This window comes from Chelonia mydas, chromosome 2, assembly GCF_015237465.2.
Source record: "Chelonia mydas isolate rCheMyd1 chromosome 2, rCheMyd1.pri.v2, whole genome shotgun sequence".
Classification (NCBI taxonomy): domain Eukaryota; kingdom Metazoa; phylum Chordata; order Testudines; family Cheloniidae; genus Chelonia; species Chelonia mydas.
The window spans coordinates 224,061,227-224,074,924 of record NC_057850.1 but is presented as its reverse complement, the minus strand read 5'-3'; the positions used below and the strand labels follow the sequence as shown (position 1 = coordinate 224,074,924).

Below are 13,698 nucleotides of genomic sequence, written 5' to 3'. Positions count from 1 at the left end.
CGACAGCCCTAATTCTTAATGGTCTCCAGTGGCCCAGAGTTTCTCATGATGTGTCTGCTCCTGTTTATACCTGTGGTTATGCCGTATAAATACTCATCATAAAATCTCAAGGCAAAGGTCTATCTTCTAAAGCTGAATAAATCAAAATTGTAACTAATTAGTTTAAAAAAAATCTTATTTCCAAGCATAATTTAGAACTCCTCAGTGCAGAAAAAGCTGAAGCAGCAGTCAAAAATTAGCATTCACATGTATCTTCATTTTCAGCAGATCATCTGTGCAAGGGCAAGTATCGCATTTGACTGATCTCTGAAAGAGCCCACAAAGTCAAACTTTTGGCCTTGTTTATGGCCTTCTGACACACCTATGAATTGTCACGGTTGTTGAGTAAAGCATTAAAATGACTACTGATGCCTATAACTCACTGAGTGAGCCCCAAGGTCTTGCTTTTGGTATATAAAGCCAAACATAATTTAGGTCTAATCTACCCGAGGGACCATCTGCTTTTGAAATATTTGCGTTGGATGGGGTTGGAAATGCTCACCATCTCACAGTGTAATTCTGAATGTACAGGAGACTAGTACTTCTGAAGGCTGGTGACATTGGAATGCTCTCCTCCCTCCATATATCACTAAGATTATTTAAATAAAGTTTATTTGCTGCAGTGTTTTCAGCAAAGCTAGTGTATTGTAACAGGAATATAATATCAAGCTATTATACAGAGCTTGTCATCAGTAGATATCGAAAATGCTTTAGAAAAGAGGTAAATATCTTTATCACCGTTTTACAGATCAGGAAACTGAGACACAGGGAGGTGAAGCGACTTGCTCAAGATCACCCAGCAGGCCACTTGCCAAGCCAGAAATAGAATCCACATCTCCTGAATCCCAATTCAGTGCTCTGTCTGCATCCCCAGCAGCACAGGAGTTTGGCTGGGTCACTGAGCCCTGGCATTCCACAATCTGAGAGAAACGATTAAGCAGCAGGGCCACGAAGCAACCTTCTTGAAGCATTTAAAAGTCAAGTGCTAAGGGCTTTTTAGGTGGTTAAGTAGCCCATGGAACTGGACGAGGGGAAAGATTTGCAACAGACCAAAGGAATACTACTGACCTGAATGTGAACCTATTGTGAGCTTCAGAGTGGTAACCATGTTAGTCTGTATCAGCAAAAAAAAATAAAATAAAAAATGAGGAGCACTTATGGCACCTTAGAGACTAACAAATTTATTTGGGAGAAAGCTTTCGTGAGCTAAAACCCACTTCATCAGATGCATGCAGTGGAAACTACAGTAGGAAGATATACATACACAGAGAACATGAACAATGGGTGTTGCCATACCAACTGTAATGAGACTAATCAATTAAGGTGGGCTATTATCAGCAGGAGAAAAAAAACTTTTGTAGTGATAATCAGGATGGCCCATTTCAAACAGTTGACAAGAAGGTGTGAGTAACAGTAGGGGGAAAATTAGCATGGGGAAATAGTTTTTACTTTGTGTAATGACCCATCACTCCCAGTCTTTATTCAAGCCTAATTTAAGTTTGCAAATTAATTCCAATTCTGCAGTTTCTCATTGGAGTCTGTTTCTGAAGTTTTTTTGTGGGAGAATTGCGACTTTTAGGTCTGAAATTGAGTGACCAGGGAGGTTGAAGTGTTCTCTGACTGGTTTTTGAATGTTCTAATTCTTGACGTCTGATTTGTGTCCATTTATTCTTTTGCATAGAGATTGTCCAGTTTCGCCAATGTACATGGCAGAGGGGCATTGCTGGCCCATGATGGCATATATCACATTGGTAGATGTGCAGGTGAACGAGCCTCTGATAGTGTGGCTGATGTGATTAGGTTCTATGATGGTGTCCCTTGAATAGATATGTGGACAGACTTGGCAATGGGCTTTGTTACAAGGACAGGTTCCTGAGTTAGTGTTTTTGTTGTGTGGTGTGTGGTTGCTGGTGAGTATTTGCTTCAGGTTGGGGGGCTGTCTGTAAGCAAGGACTGGCCTGTCTCCCAAGATCTGTGAGAGTGAGGGATCGTCCTTCAGGATAGGTTGTAGATTCTTGATGATGCGTTGGAGAGGTTTTAGTTGGGGTCTGAAGGTGATGGCTAGTGGCATTCTGTTACTTTCTTTGTTGGGCCTGTCCTGGTGTAGGTGACTTCTAGGTATTCTTCTGGCTCTGTCAATCTGTTTCTTCACTTCAGCAGGTGGATATTGTAGTTATAAGAATGCTTGATAGAGATCTTGTAGGTGTTTGTCTCTGTCTGAGGGATTGGAGCAAATGCGGTTGTATCTTAGAGCTTGGCTGTAGACAATGGATCGTGTGATATGGTCCTAATGAAAGCTGGAGGCATGTAGGTAAGTATAGTGGTCAGTAGGTTTCCGGTATAGGGTGGTGTTTATGTGACCATCGCTTATTAGTACTGTAGTGTCCAGGAAGTGGATCTCTTGTGTGGACTGGTCCAGGCTGAGGTTGATGGTCGGAAGGAAATTGTTGAAATCATGGTGGAATTCCTCAAGGGCTTCTTTTCCATGGCTCCAGATGATGATGATGTCATCAATGTAGCACGAGTAGGGGCATTAGGGGATGAGAGTTGAGGAAGCGTTGTTCTAAGTCAGCCATAAAAATGTTGGCGTACTGTGGGGCCATGCCGGTACCCATAGCAGTGCCGCTGATTTGAAGGTATACATTGTCCCCAAATGTGAAATAGTTGTGGGTGAGGACAAAGTCACAAAGTTCAGCCACCAGGTTTGCCAGGGGATACTGTTCTGAGACTGTTGGTTCTCTTTATTTTAGCCTGCCTGAGAAAGAAAGAGCACAAGAAGAACTGTTCACTAGCAGTCTTGCTATATTTTATTTGGGAAAAGGAAAAGCTTCCAAGGTAATGTGGCTACAGATTGGCTGAACTGAGAACTTTATTGTACTTTGGCTTTGAAAAGGGGAGGAGAGAACAGACTGCAAGTTTCCCAGGGACTTTTTGTTGTGTTTGTACAGCACCTAGCACAACAGGGTCCTGGTCCATGGCTAGAGCTCCTTGATGCTACCTCAATATATAAAAATAAATAACAGTGTTGGGAAAACAGGAAATTTAGCTGTCCAGTCTTGAGGGCCTCAGACTGGAACTTGGAGAGCTGGGCCGGATGGAGTCCTCCTCTTCCCTCAGGTGCCTCAATTACAAAGAGATTTCCATCCCTTCTGTTGCAGCAAATGGAGCACAGCAACTCATTTAAACAGCCTTGGTACTGCAGTCAGAATTCATCTGTGCCCTCCTTGCAGGGCAAATAAAATTTCCTTTTTGGTTGGGTATTGATTTGAATGGGGAGTGTTAAGGATGCGAGATATTGGAGGATTTGCTAATAGGCTGTAAGATGCTTGATTATCAGCCAGATTGTCTTTTTGAAATGAAATGATTAGTTATGCTTTTGTTAGGATATGCCAGAGGCATTTGGGTATGAGGGCATTGTAACTAATGAAGTATAACTAATTAAAGCAGTGATGGGTGAAAACCAAAAATACAGAATTTTGGTTTGCTTTAGCAGACAAATGTTTGGTATCTGATATGATCCTCTTTGAGCCCGAATTGGCATGGAAATCATGTAAAACAAGGCATTTTAACAGTATTTCTGATCCTTTCTTTTTTCAGCTGGGCTAGAACTACAAGGAGAATAGCTTTTTGTGCAGTATTTTAGGACTTCATCATCTGGACTCATTTGAAATTAGGTATAGAAACATTGTTATTTTTTAAAGTTAATGAACTTTTTTCATAACACTAAGTACCGGTTAAAAGTTCAAAGAGGAGGTTTGGACTGATCCTTAACTATATTTTCCCATCCCTAAAACTGATCCTAATTCCTGGGCCAGTAATTCCCATTATGAATCCTGCCTCCCCCGACTGGTGGAGAGGAATCTGAAATCTCTGCGTAGCTTGAGTGGCAGGAGAAAATTCTGGATCCCCTCCATGACAAGCCTTTTTCTTTACATCTCATTTGCCAGGCAGTTTTGAAGACAGCAAGGTTTTTTTGCAATCAGCAGCTGGCAGTGCAGCTATCAATGGGCAGTGGATACTAGTGGGAAGTTTCTTCAACACTAAACTCGGGATGAGCATGATCATATTTTATTCAAATGTTCAAAAATATTCTTGGATCCATAGAAAGTCTCTTAGTTAATGAGGGCTCACTATTTAAAAACAAATAAAAACCTCAACTGAATTAGAGCTGCTAGAAATGCTTTATTGCTTAGAGCTCCCAACCAGCTAAATTATGATTGCTTCCATTTAGAACATGTTGCCCCAGGAAACCTAAAGTAATTAAAGTGAAGCTGGAGAAGTAATAATGCAGTGAGAGAGAGAGAGAGAAAGAAAGAGAAAGGAAAAGTCTGTAGCAGCAAAGCAATCTTTTTAAAAGGGTGAATATAAGAAAAGTGTAACTTCAGGTGTGACAGACTTCTTTATCTTGCAGTTGAGTAGTCTTTGAACAAAGACAAATAAGGGCAAAATCAAAACAAAAGCTGGCACAGAACTGTGTAATCTTTCACTCAAGAACTTTATATATCTGTCAACTGCCTTTTTGTTCTCTGTTTTGGACCTTTTGCAGAGTTCTGCATAAAAAGCAAATCACACCTGAAACTCAGATTATCTAGAACACTGCTCCTGTGCCATTTGCAGAGTAGAATCTTCAGATTTTACTGTAAAAGAAGTGGCCACAAGGAAAATACATTCACAAGGAGGTGCTGCTGCTAGGGAAGATCCTGAATAAACTAAAAGATGGATTCCTTCCTCTCTTCCTGACCTCATCACTGCATTCTCGTATAGACTCTCTAACCAGCTACGCAGCTCTGCTGCTGGTTTACTCTTGTTTCTTCACCAACCCAGGTCATCAAGAATCATAAAGAAAGGCCTCTTCTCAAGATGGTCCAAGACCAGAGGAGAAAGAAGAGGGTATCTGAGTGTCCTGCCAGTCTATACCCATCAGCAGCAGTGCCTAAAGGCCAGCAGCAGATCATAATTCAACTCAGGTACCATCTTCTGTCTGTCCAGGAGGCCACAATTGCCAGCTGTGACTCTCTCTGTCCCAAGTTCAGCAAGAGATTATATTACACTTTGGATTTTGAGGGTGAGTGAACAGGGAACAAGACACGGAGGCAGGAAGGGGACAAATATGGAATCATAGATAGAATAGTGAGTGTACAATGGAATTAAGGGACTGGGTGGGAGATGCAGATATTGAATGCGGGACATGGGATTGGGATGTCTGGCTGGGGAAGGAGAAAGAGAGTGACTTTTCAAACTGGGTAGGGCATTCGAGGCAGGGGCAAGATGGCATGGGGAGGTGGAATATGGAACTTTGGATGGTTACTCTAGGGAAGGGTGAAAAGTGTAAATGGGGGGAAGAGAACAAAGAGAATGTTTGTTGGCAGGGGACAATTCTTCAGATCCTGAATATGAAAAATGACCTTCAATAAGTTAAATATTGTATTAAATTGAGATGGGAAAAGGGATGCAATGTGATAAGAAGGAAAAAAAAACCACTGAAAAGTCCAGCTTCCCCCCCGCAACTGACTTCATCTGTGTGAGTCAGAGGTTGTTAACACTTAACAGGCTGCAGCTCAATCTTTACCTTTGGCTCAGTCTACTTCTGCCTGTTGTCCCTGTATAAAATTGCCATATGAGTCACAGTATTGTGCTGATAGGTGCACCTGATGTCCGCTTCTTGTGAATTTTCTTTCTGATACAACCTATGTGTCAGATCATGGTGATGTCGATTCTGATTGCTGGTTTTCTGGTATACTCTGCTTGCTACTCATGTGGTTCTTCCCATTGAGATATTTGTTGTGTAGCTATTGTTTGTATTGTAAGTCAGATCTTAGGTACCATGTGTTATGTCTGTACTTTTCTCCTATAGGTGTTTCAATGTGATATGACCATGACTTTGGACGTGTTGCTGTCACCCTTGCTGGTTGCCAATTTTGTATTATTTCAACATGTACTGGATCTCAATGATGGAACACAGACAGTGGCTTAGCTGTCTGGTTACAGTATTTCTTCTGTCTTTCCTGTAGCTGCTTTAATCTGGTGTGAGCCTTCTGAGGTATTCTGGGTTACAGAAATGCATGTGAGGATGGAAGAGTTGTTTCCAACATCCTCCCCATCAGCAACTGTGAAGGACAGTATTCTATACCTGTCAGTGGTGTGTTTCTCAATACCAAAATAGCTAAGTAGGGATCAATATCTGATGCAGCTATTTTTTGAAACACTGTATTTTATCATCTGAATGGTTCTCTCAGCCATTCTATTAGATTGCAGGTATCCTGGACTGCAGTGAGCGAGTTTCACTCCCCTGGGTCTCATAAAGTTCTCATTTCTCTGTTTGCAAATGAAATATAGTCGCTCACTAACTTTTTAGGGATGCCATGTCTTGCCAATACAGCTTTCAGTTTAGCAATAATAGAACATGCTACTTATGTGGCAGATGCAGAACTTCTGAAAATATGGAAAAGTAGTCCACTAGGAGTAGATATGTGTGTCTGCTGTAGTCAATAATATCTGCAGCGATGGCCGATCAGGAATATCTGATCAGGAATATCTGCAGCCATGGCAGATCAGGAATCTCACAAGACCATAATGGTTCTTTTTGGTTACTCAGCCTACATTCCTGAAATACTTTGTCCATCCTTCTATAAGTTGTTCTATATTTTGTGTCAGACCTGGCCACTACATTGCCTTCTCCGCTCTTGCTTTTGTTCAGTGAATGCCTTGATGTGACTCATTTAAGCATTTTCTGTGTTGTCTTGTTAGGAATAATTATCCTGTCACCAGCGATTAACAACCCTTGTTGTAATGAAAGAGAGTCTTTCACAGAACAATATGGCTGCTGTCTGAGATTCATTTGTCTCCTCTGCAGGGCCAACTCTTATGTACAATATCCTGTACAACTTGCATTACAGGATCTTTCTGTGTGTCCTCCTTCAGTTTAACAAATCTGTGCTGAGTGTAGAAGTGGCCTCAACTGCATAGACAACCTTCTCATCAGCGATTTCATTATCTGTTTCCGTAGTATATTCCACTGCAACTCTCGATAATGTCTGCAAATGATATTTCTTTACCAGAGGTTTCTGTGTCTTTGAGATCATATTTCTGCAACTGAAGTAGCATGCACTGTAGCCTTGCAGATGCTTTTCTTCAAAGTTTGGAGAATATTGCTTCCAATGATTTATGATCAGAGTGTACCTCAGCCTGTACTCTATATATGTACTGCTGAAATTTCTTTATGGCAAACACAATTGCCAGTAGTTCATTCTTGATTTGTCAGTGCTCATGATGCATATGAAAAAGGGCCTTTGTCTTGCCATAGACAAACTCCTAAACCACTTTTGGATGTGTCTGCTTGAATAGTGACTGGCTTGTTGGGCTCATAGAGACTGAGTACCAGAACATTACAGAGCACTGTCTTTAGCTGTTCCATTGCCTTGTCTTGTTCCCATGATCATTGCCAAGTTATGTTCTCACATAGGAATTGTCTCAGTGAAGCAAGTCAAAGGTGCTTCACCTGGCATGTACTGTGCAAGGAATCTCATCATCCCCAGGCTTCTCTGTAATGCTTTTTTGTCCTGTGCAGGTCTCATGTTAGCTGTGGCTTCAACCTGACTGTCATCTGGCCTAATTCCTTGTGATGAGAGAATGTGTCCCATGTATTTGATTTATTTTACCAGAAACTGGATTTTATCTGGGTTAAACTTGATATTCTCTTCATGAGCCCTTGCCACACTTTATTCAGTATCTGATCATGTTCTGCCTGAGTTGATTCTGCTATTATCATGTTGTCTGCTATTATATGGATGCCTGCAATATCTCCAGATATTTCATTATTCTTTTGTTGAAACTCTTCACTAGCTGACTTTATTCCAAAAGGTGGATGGAGAAAATTGTATCTTCCCTTGGCTGTATTCAAAGTGCACAGTTCAGATGACTCCTAATCTAATGTGACATGTTGAATTAATTTAGAAAGGATATATGGGCTGAAGGTGTTAACATAACTTAGTTACTGTTTAATATTAAACAATGTCCAGGATGTGGTATACAGAGAGTTCAGCCTGCTTAGTACCAGGCAAACATTCCATTAAAATAATTTTAACCTTGTCTTAAATACAGAAAAGAATGAAAAACAGTTAAAGTATTTGACATGTAAAGTATTAATCAAGGTGTCCATTTTAATAACATCTCTTGTTCTCTTTTCTTTTGGCTGAAGAGAATTTTTGTAAGGAACCACCCCGTTGTTTGACAGTCTCTTAGATGTTATCAAAGATGGCAATAACTGTCCTTTTGGGGAAAAGAGAAGAGGTTAATTGAGATGGGTTGGAGCTGTTGTTGTTAAAGTCCAATCCCGTTTCATCCCAGGTGGTCTTTGGCATTCAGCTGGAGCCAGTAGAGGTGGAGATGTCATCTGGGTCCCTCTCTCTGGCCAAATCTGGTCAGGACATCTCTCAAGGTCAAGATGATGAAAGCCTGGAGGTGCAGGAGATGGTGGGGGTGTAGCCCTGATGGTGAAGCTCACTCCAGTACCCAATTTTTCTTCTCAAAGCCTTTCATTAAGGACTCACCAGGGGAATGGTGGGTGGAACAGCCCGTCCCCTCATTATTTTGTCCACCAATTAGGCCTGGTTTCTGACACACCAGTTTTGAGTCACTGATTTCTAATTCCACCTTCTTCTTGTTTATGAGGCTTGATCTTAACACAGTCCTTGAGTTATATCAGTTGGACTTTTTGTTTGGACTAATTCAGTCTATCTCCCTTTTGTACCTTTTCCCATCAACATTTGTTGTTATAGGTTATTGTAACATCTTATGAACTTACCCTAACTGTGAGTTCAACTCTAAAAAGTCAGTGTAAATTTGTAGGCCCAATTATCACAACACTTGCCAATATCCATCTTTCTCATCTGAAATAGTGGATATGCTTTTACCAGATAGTTAGCATTGAACAGCTGGGGATGGAGTAATTCTGTCCCAGTATAGCCTTATTAAGGTCTCTGGGATCCAAACACATCCTAATCATGCCATTTTTCTTTTCAATTAAGACCAAGATGGTAATCCATGGAGTGGGTCAGTTCACTTTTCGTATAGCCCTTTTCTAATAGCCTGAATGCATCTCTGAGTCTGTCTGTTACTGCAAAGGGGATATTTCTGCAGGTGTATATGATGGGGTGACTGATGGGTCTGTATTTATGTGATGCTTCTCATGGAACTCTCCTAGTTCTCTAAGGTCTTTTGGGTATTGTGCAATCAATTTTTCTTTCGTGTTGGTGCTTTGGTGAGAAGCATGCCTATTCTGTGTATTAGGTAGCTGCGTGTAAGCTTCTTTGCCTAACTGTGATGTTGTAATGCCTTAGTGATGAAGAACTGAAGACTGACCTTAGCCTTGGCCATCGCTGCTGTTAGCGTGACTTCTCTTTCAGAGTCTATTCTGGAATTGCCATACGCTGTGCAACATTAGATGGCTTTATTCTGATGGGACCTGGTATCTTTTTCAAAAGGTGAACTGATAAAACATTAGCTTCATCTCCTGTATCATGCAGGTCCATTCTTTATATTCAGTGAATGTATTCACTGCTGAGTGTGTCTTATATAATTTCTATTACCCTGGGATTCTATATCTACAAGGGATTGCTCACGTTCTAGTTCAGCCAGAGATTTGTGGCTGTGTCTTTTGGGTATGTTTGTTGCTCTGCACATAGAAGAATAGTGATTTAATTGTCCACACTTGTGACGTTACTGTAAAGGCTGGGCAGACTCTGGGTGGGTGTATCTTACCACACAGCTTGTGCATTGTTTCTTTGTGTGAGTTGTTGGTGAGTTTGCTTTGCTGTGATTCTCATGTGACTGGGTCTTGTCCGTACTTTTGTGTAAAAGCCTGTATAAATTTGTCAGAATGTGGCCCAGACTTGACCTCTATTTGTGTCTTTATGGCTTGAGAGGGTCTGCAAATGTCTATTGCTTTTTACAAGCCCAAATCAGTCTCCCTCAACAATCTTTCGTTTAGTCCTTTATCAGTGACACTGAACACAGTGTTGTCTCTGAGCATGTCATTTTTAATATTTCCAAACTCACGTCTTACTTTTTGTCTCTGTGACATACTTGTCTATCTTCTCTTCTCCTAGGTGTAGGTGAGACCAGAACAGGTATCATTTGAACATCACATTATTCTTAGGGTTAAATAGTTCCTAAGCATTGTTAAGACCTGACCCCAAATGGGACCATTTTCATTTGGCAGCTGTAAGAATGTGTTATGCACTTCCAGAGTCTCCTCTCCCACTGTGTGCAATAAAATGGCTTCTTTTATGTCCTCCTCTTTTTTACAGGCTCCTGAGGCTGTCATATAGATGTGGAGTCATTGTCCCCCTCTCCTCCAATTTTCAGCAGTATAACCAAGGAAAGATGAAGGTGGGGGTGGCTTGCAACCCTTTATGTTCATTTTTTCTTATTCAAAAAACCTGTTTTCTCTTTTACTGTGTTAGTTTTGGTTTCATTTGTGTGTACTGACTATGTTCTGGGTCTCAGTACTCTGTACTTTTTGGTTGGCTCCTGGTGGTCTATAGCTTGCAGTTTCTTCCTCTATGCAGCAATTTGCACTATTTTCTAATCCACTGTATTCCTGACAAAAGCAGCCACGTCTTGCTTCATGCACAATGTGGTCACTTCTGACATGTCGTGCTTTCTAGCACAGTCAGGCAGCCATGAGTATGTTGCAGCTTCTCTAGTTCAGGAGCCAGAGTGAGACCAGGGATATAAAGTTTAGACCACAACTCTCTTTATTAGTTTATTTGTTACATAAGACGGCTCATAAAGATTCTAATCATTTAGACTGTGTGTGTGTCTGCCTCATGTGAGAGACCTCTCACAAATTCCAATGGGAGTCCTATGGTGATTACACGTGACTAATTCTTTTTGCTTCAGCCATACTTATTCCTTGTTTTGTGTTTTTTATCAGCAAACATCTGTGCAATCGCTCTTTCTGGTATGAATGTTTTGGAGACAGCCAAAGTCAAAACTTCAAGAACAAATATTTGTGGAAACCAAATTTTAAATATGCAAGTAAAAGTATTTGCATTGACAGACTGGTGCTCATCCAATTCGGAGAACAAGTACAATACCTTGTGACTTACCTGACCAATCACAACTAACCAGCCTAACTCAATAGCTATGAATACCGACTATTCACAGAGGTCTATTCATCATCAAGCCATGTTTTTAATAAAGAATAAACCAGAAATTGCTATCTGCCTGAAAATATTCTGTAACCAGGAAACCTTTGGAAAAATCAGAGAACAGTCAGAAAATGGTACTGTACCACTCGAGTTATCTTATTTCTTAAATTATCATCATTTGAAAAGACAACTATGCCTGTTTAACTAGAGATTTTTTTTTCTTGAGTTAACACGTTTGACCCTCTGTGAAGTCAATCGGAGTTATGGAAGTGAACTAAGACAGAAGACAATCTATAGATTTCAGGGGGTTTAAACAGGGACTGTGGGGTATTACAATTAGTCACAAGTACAAAAATATATCACTTAAAAAACCCTCTGATGTGACCCTCCTCACTATACCGGGTAATTCCAACATTCAGTTAAAGTTCTTAAATGATTCTTGAGAGAATGAGTTTGTTGACATTAAAAATCTAGGACAAGCACTTGACCATGTGAGCATATCAGAGCTCATCGGAAGTCATTCTAATAATAGCCTTTCAGAAAAAAGCTGCACTTTGTATTTCTAGATTTAGCAAATCTCACATAAGTGAGAACATACTGCATCATCAAAACTTCAGGTACAAACCAGCATGTGGCTTATCTCCCCAGAGACTGGTTTTATCATCACTGACAATAGAGGCAGTGTTTTAAACACAGTGTGATACAAGTAATTCGCACATGGGCTGTGTTTCCTAGATGCTGTCTGAACAATTCTGGGTCACTATTAGAGCTCTGTGAACAGTGGAAAAAATTATTCCAGAACATTTGCATACAAATCTGTATCTTTTTTTTTTTATTTTGCCATATCCAATCCGTATTGGTTATTTATCAACAAACACTCATGACAAACTGTTTTTCATTCACATAAACGTTTAAGGAATGACTGAACTTCATGGAAATACCATTATTTGCATGCAAACAATGGTGTACATGTGTGAATAAAGGTACTTGCTATTTGTGCTGAAAATCTCCATAGACGTTAGTGGCTGAAAAAGAGGTAGTACGGTATCTTGCATATCCTTTTTCTTTTGATATTGGATTGTATGATACAGTACACTGGCATAATAAATAGTATTGTAGGGCTTTAGGATGTAAGCCATTTTTTTTGCACAGTTCAAATCACAAAGCTTTTGTAGTAGAAGTTCAAGATCATAAATTCTCAAAGAGCGAGGCAGCATGGTAAATTTGTTATGTTGCTGAGATAGTTTATGAAGAGAGTAAAGATAAAAGAACAAACCATTTACTTTTTAAAATAATTGTGAGTGACTTCTGTGCTCATAAAACTATTCCATCCCAAGCTAAAACCTTGTCTGATTGTTTTCATCCTGGAGAGAATTGTTACAGTGCAGCAGTGATAAATCCCTCTCAAATAGGGTTCAGAATAAAACCCTAACAGGCCTTCAATTATATTGATACTGTCGGGGGCTGCTATAATTACAGGTTTATTCAAAAGTTAGTTTTAGGGCAGAATTGTCCTCAGAGATCCACATGACAAATATCTTTATTCAGATATTCTTCTCTTCCTATATGGGTGGAAATTTTTTGATGGCAATGGGAAATCCATACACATAGAGAAAGCCAGAGGACTAAATCAAAATCTGCCACATGGATCAGAAAGGAGAAATTTCCCCTTATCTCCTACCACCCAGTTTTCTTCTCCAATGCAGAGACACACTGTCCTGTATTGTGGTCAGACTAAAAGTTTGTTTTCCATTCTACATTCTGATGGATGTTGTAAAATGGGAATAGTACTGTGCTTTTCTTTAAAAAAAAAAAAAATCCATGCAGTGGTATCTGAGATCTCACAGTTTTTCTCTATATTCTTCACAGGAATATATTCTTAACTGTGGGTTTTTAGATACCAAGGTTGCAATGACTAGAAAATGCTGACTTTTAAAATGATGATCTCTTTAAATACTTTTTACTGGCTACTTCAGTTATTTTGGAACATATTAGTATCACAGCATAAACTCACCATTGTAAAATGGTAAACACCTCATTTCTGATTGTGTTTCACAGTATTTGAATAATCACATACCTGCATCCATACATTCCAGGGTGAAAGAAATATCGTCAAGAGCAACTTCTGTGAGCTCATTCCCTCCCACCTCAATTTCAAATGTGACTCTGAAAGGACTGTTGCTAGAGAGAACCACATTTGCATATGTCCACCTGCTTCCTTTATTTCCACTTGAAGACCACATCAGAATATCCATTCCATGTTCTTCAGCAGTGTACACCTATTGACAACGAAACCCAGGAAATAATGTAATCAGCATGAAACTACAGAGAAGTACAGCTAGTTAGGTCAACCGAACAAAGTTTGAGGGCTCAGCCGACTGGCTATGTAATACGGAGCCTTTCTGCTGCGGTTCATTACTTGGTTGGTAATGACCGAATCTTGTAGAGTGGCCGTGGTGGTCTCAATCCAGTTTCTAGTAAACAAGAGTTCACATAACAGAAAATG

The 13,698-nt window shown here is 40.1% G+C and overlaps 1 protein-coding gene across 1 annotated transcript in view; it reads right to left on the bottom strand.

The window, feature by feature from the left end:
* The window catches only part of MALRD1 (MAM and LDL receptor class A domain containing 1), a 478,214-nt gene that overhangs the window by 71,814 nt on the left and 392,702 nt on the right, over nt 1-13,698 (bottom strand). The window contains exon 33 of the mRNA XM_037891563.2: nt 13,270-13,471. Within this exon, the coding sequence (XP_037747491.1) occupies nt 13,270-13,471 (202 nt within the window). The remainder of the gene's footprint in view (nt 1-13,269; nt 13,472-13,698) is intronic.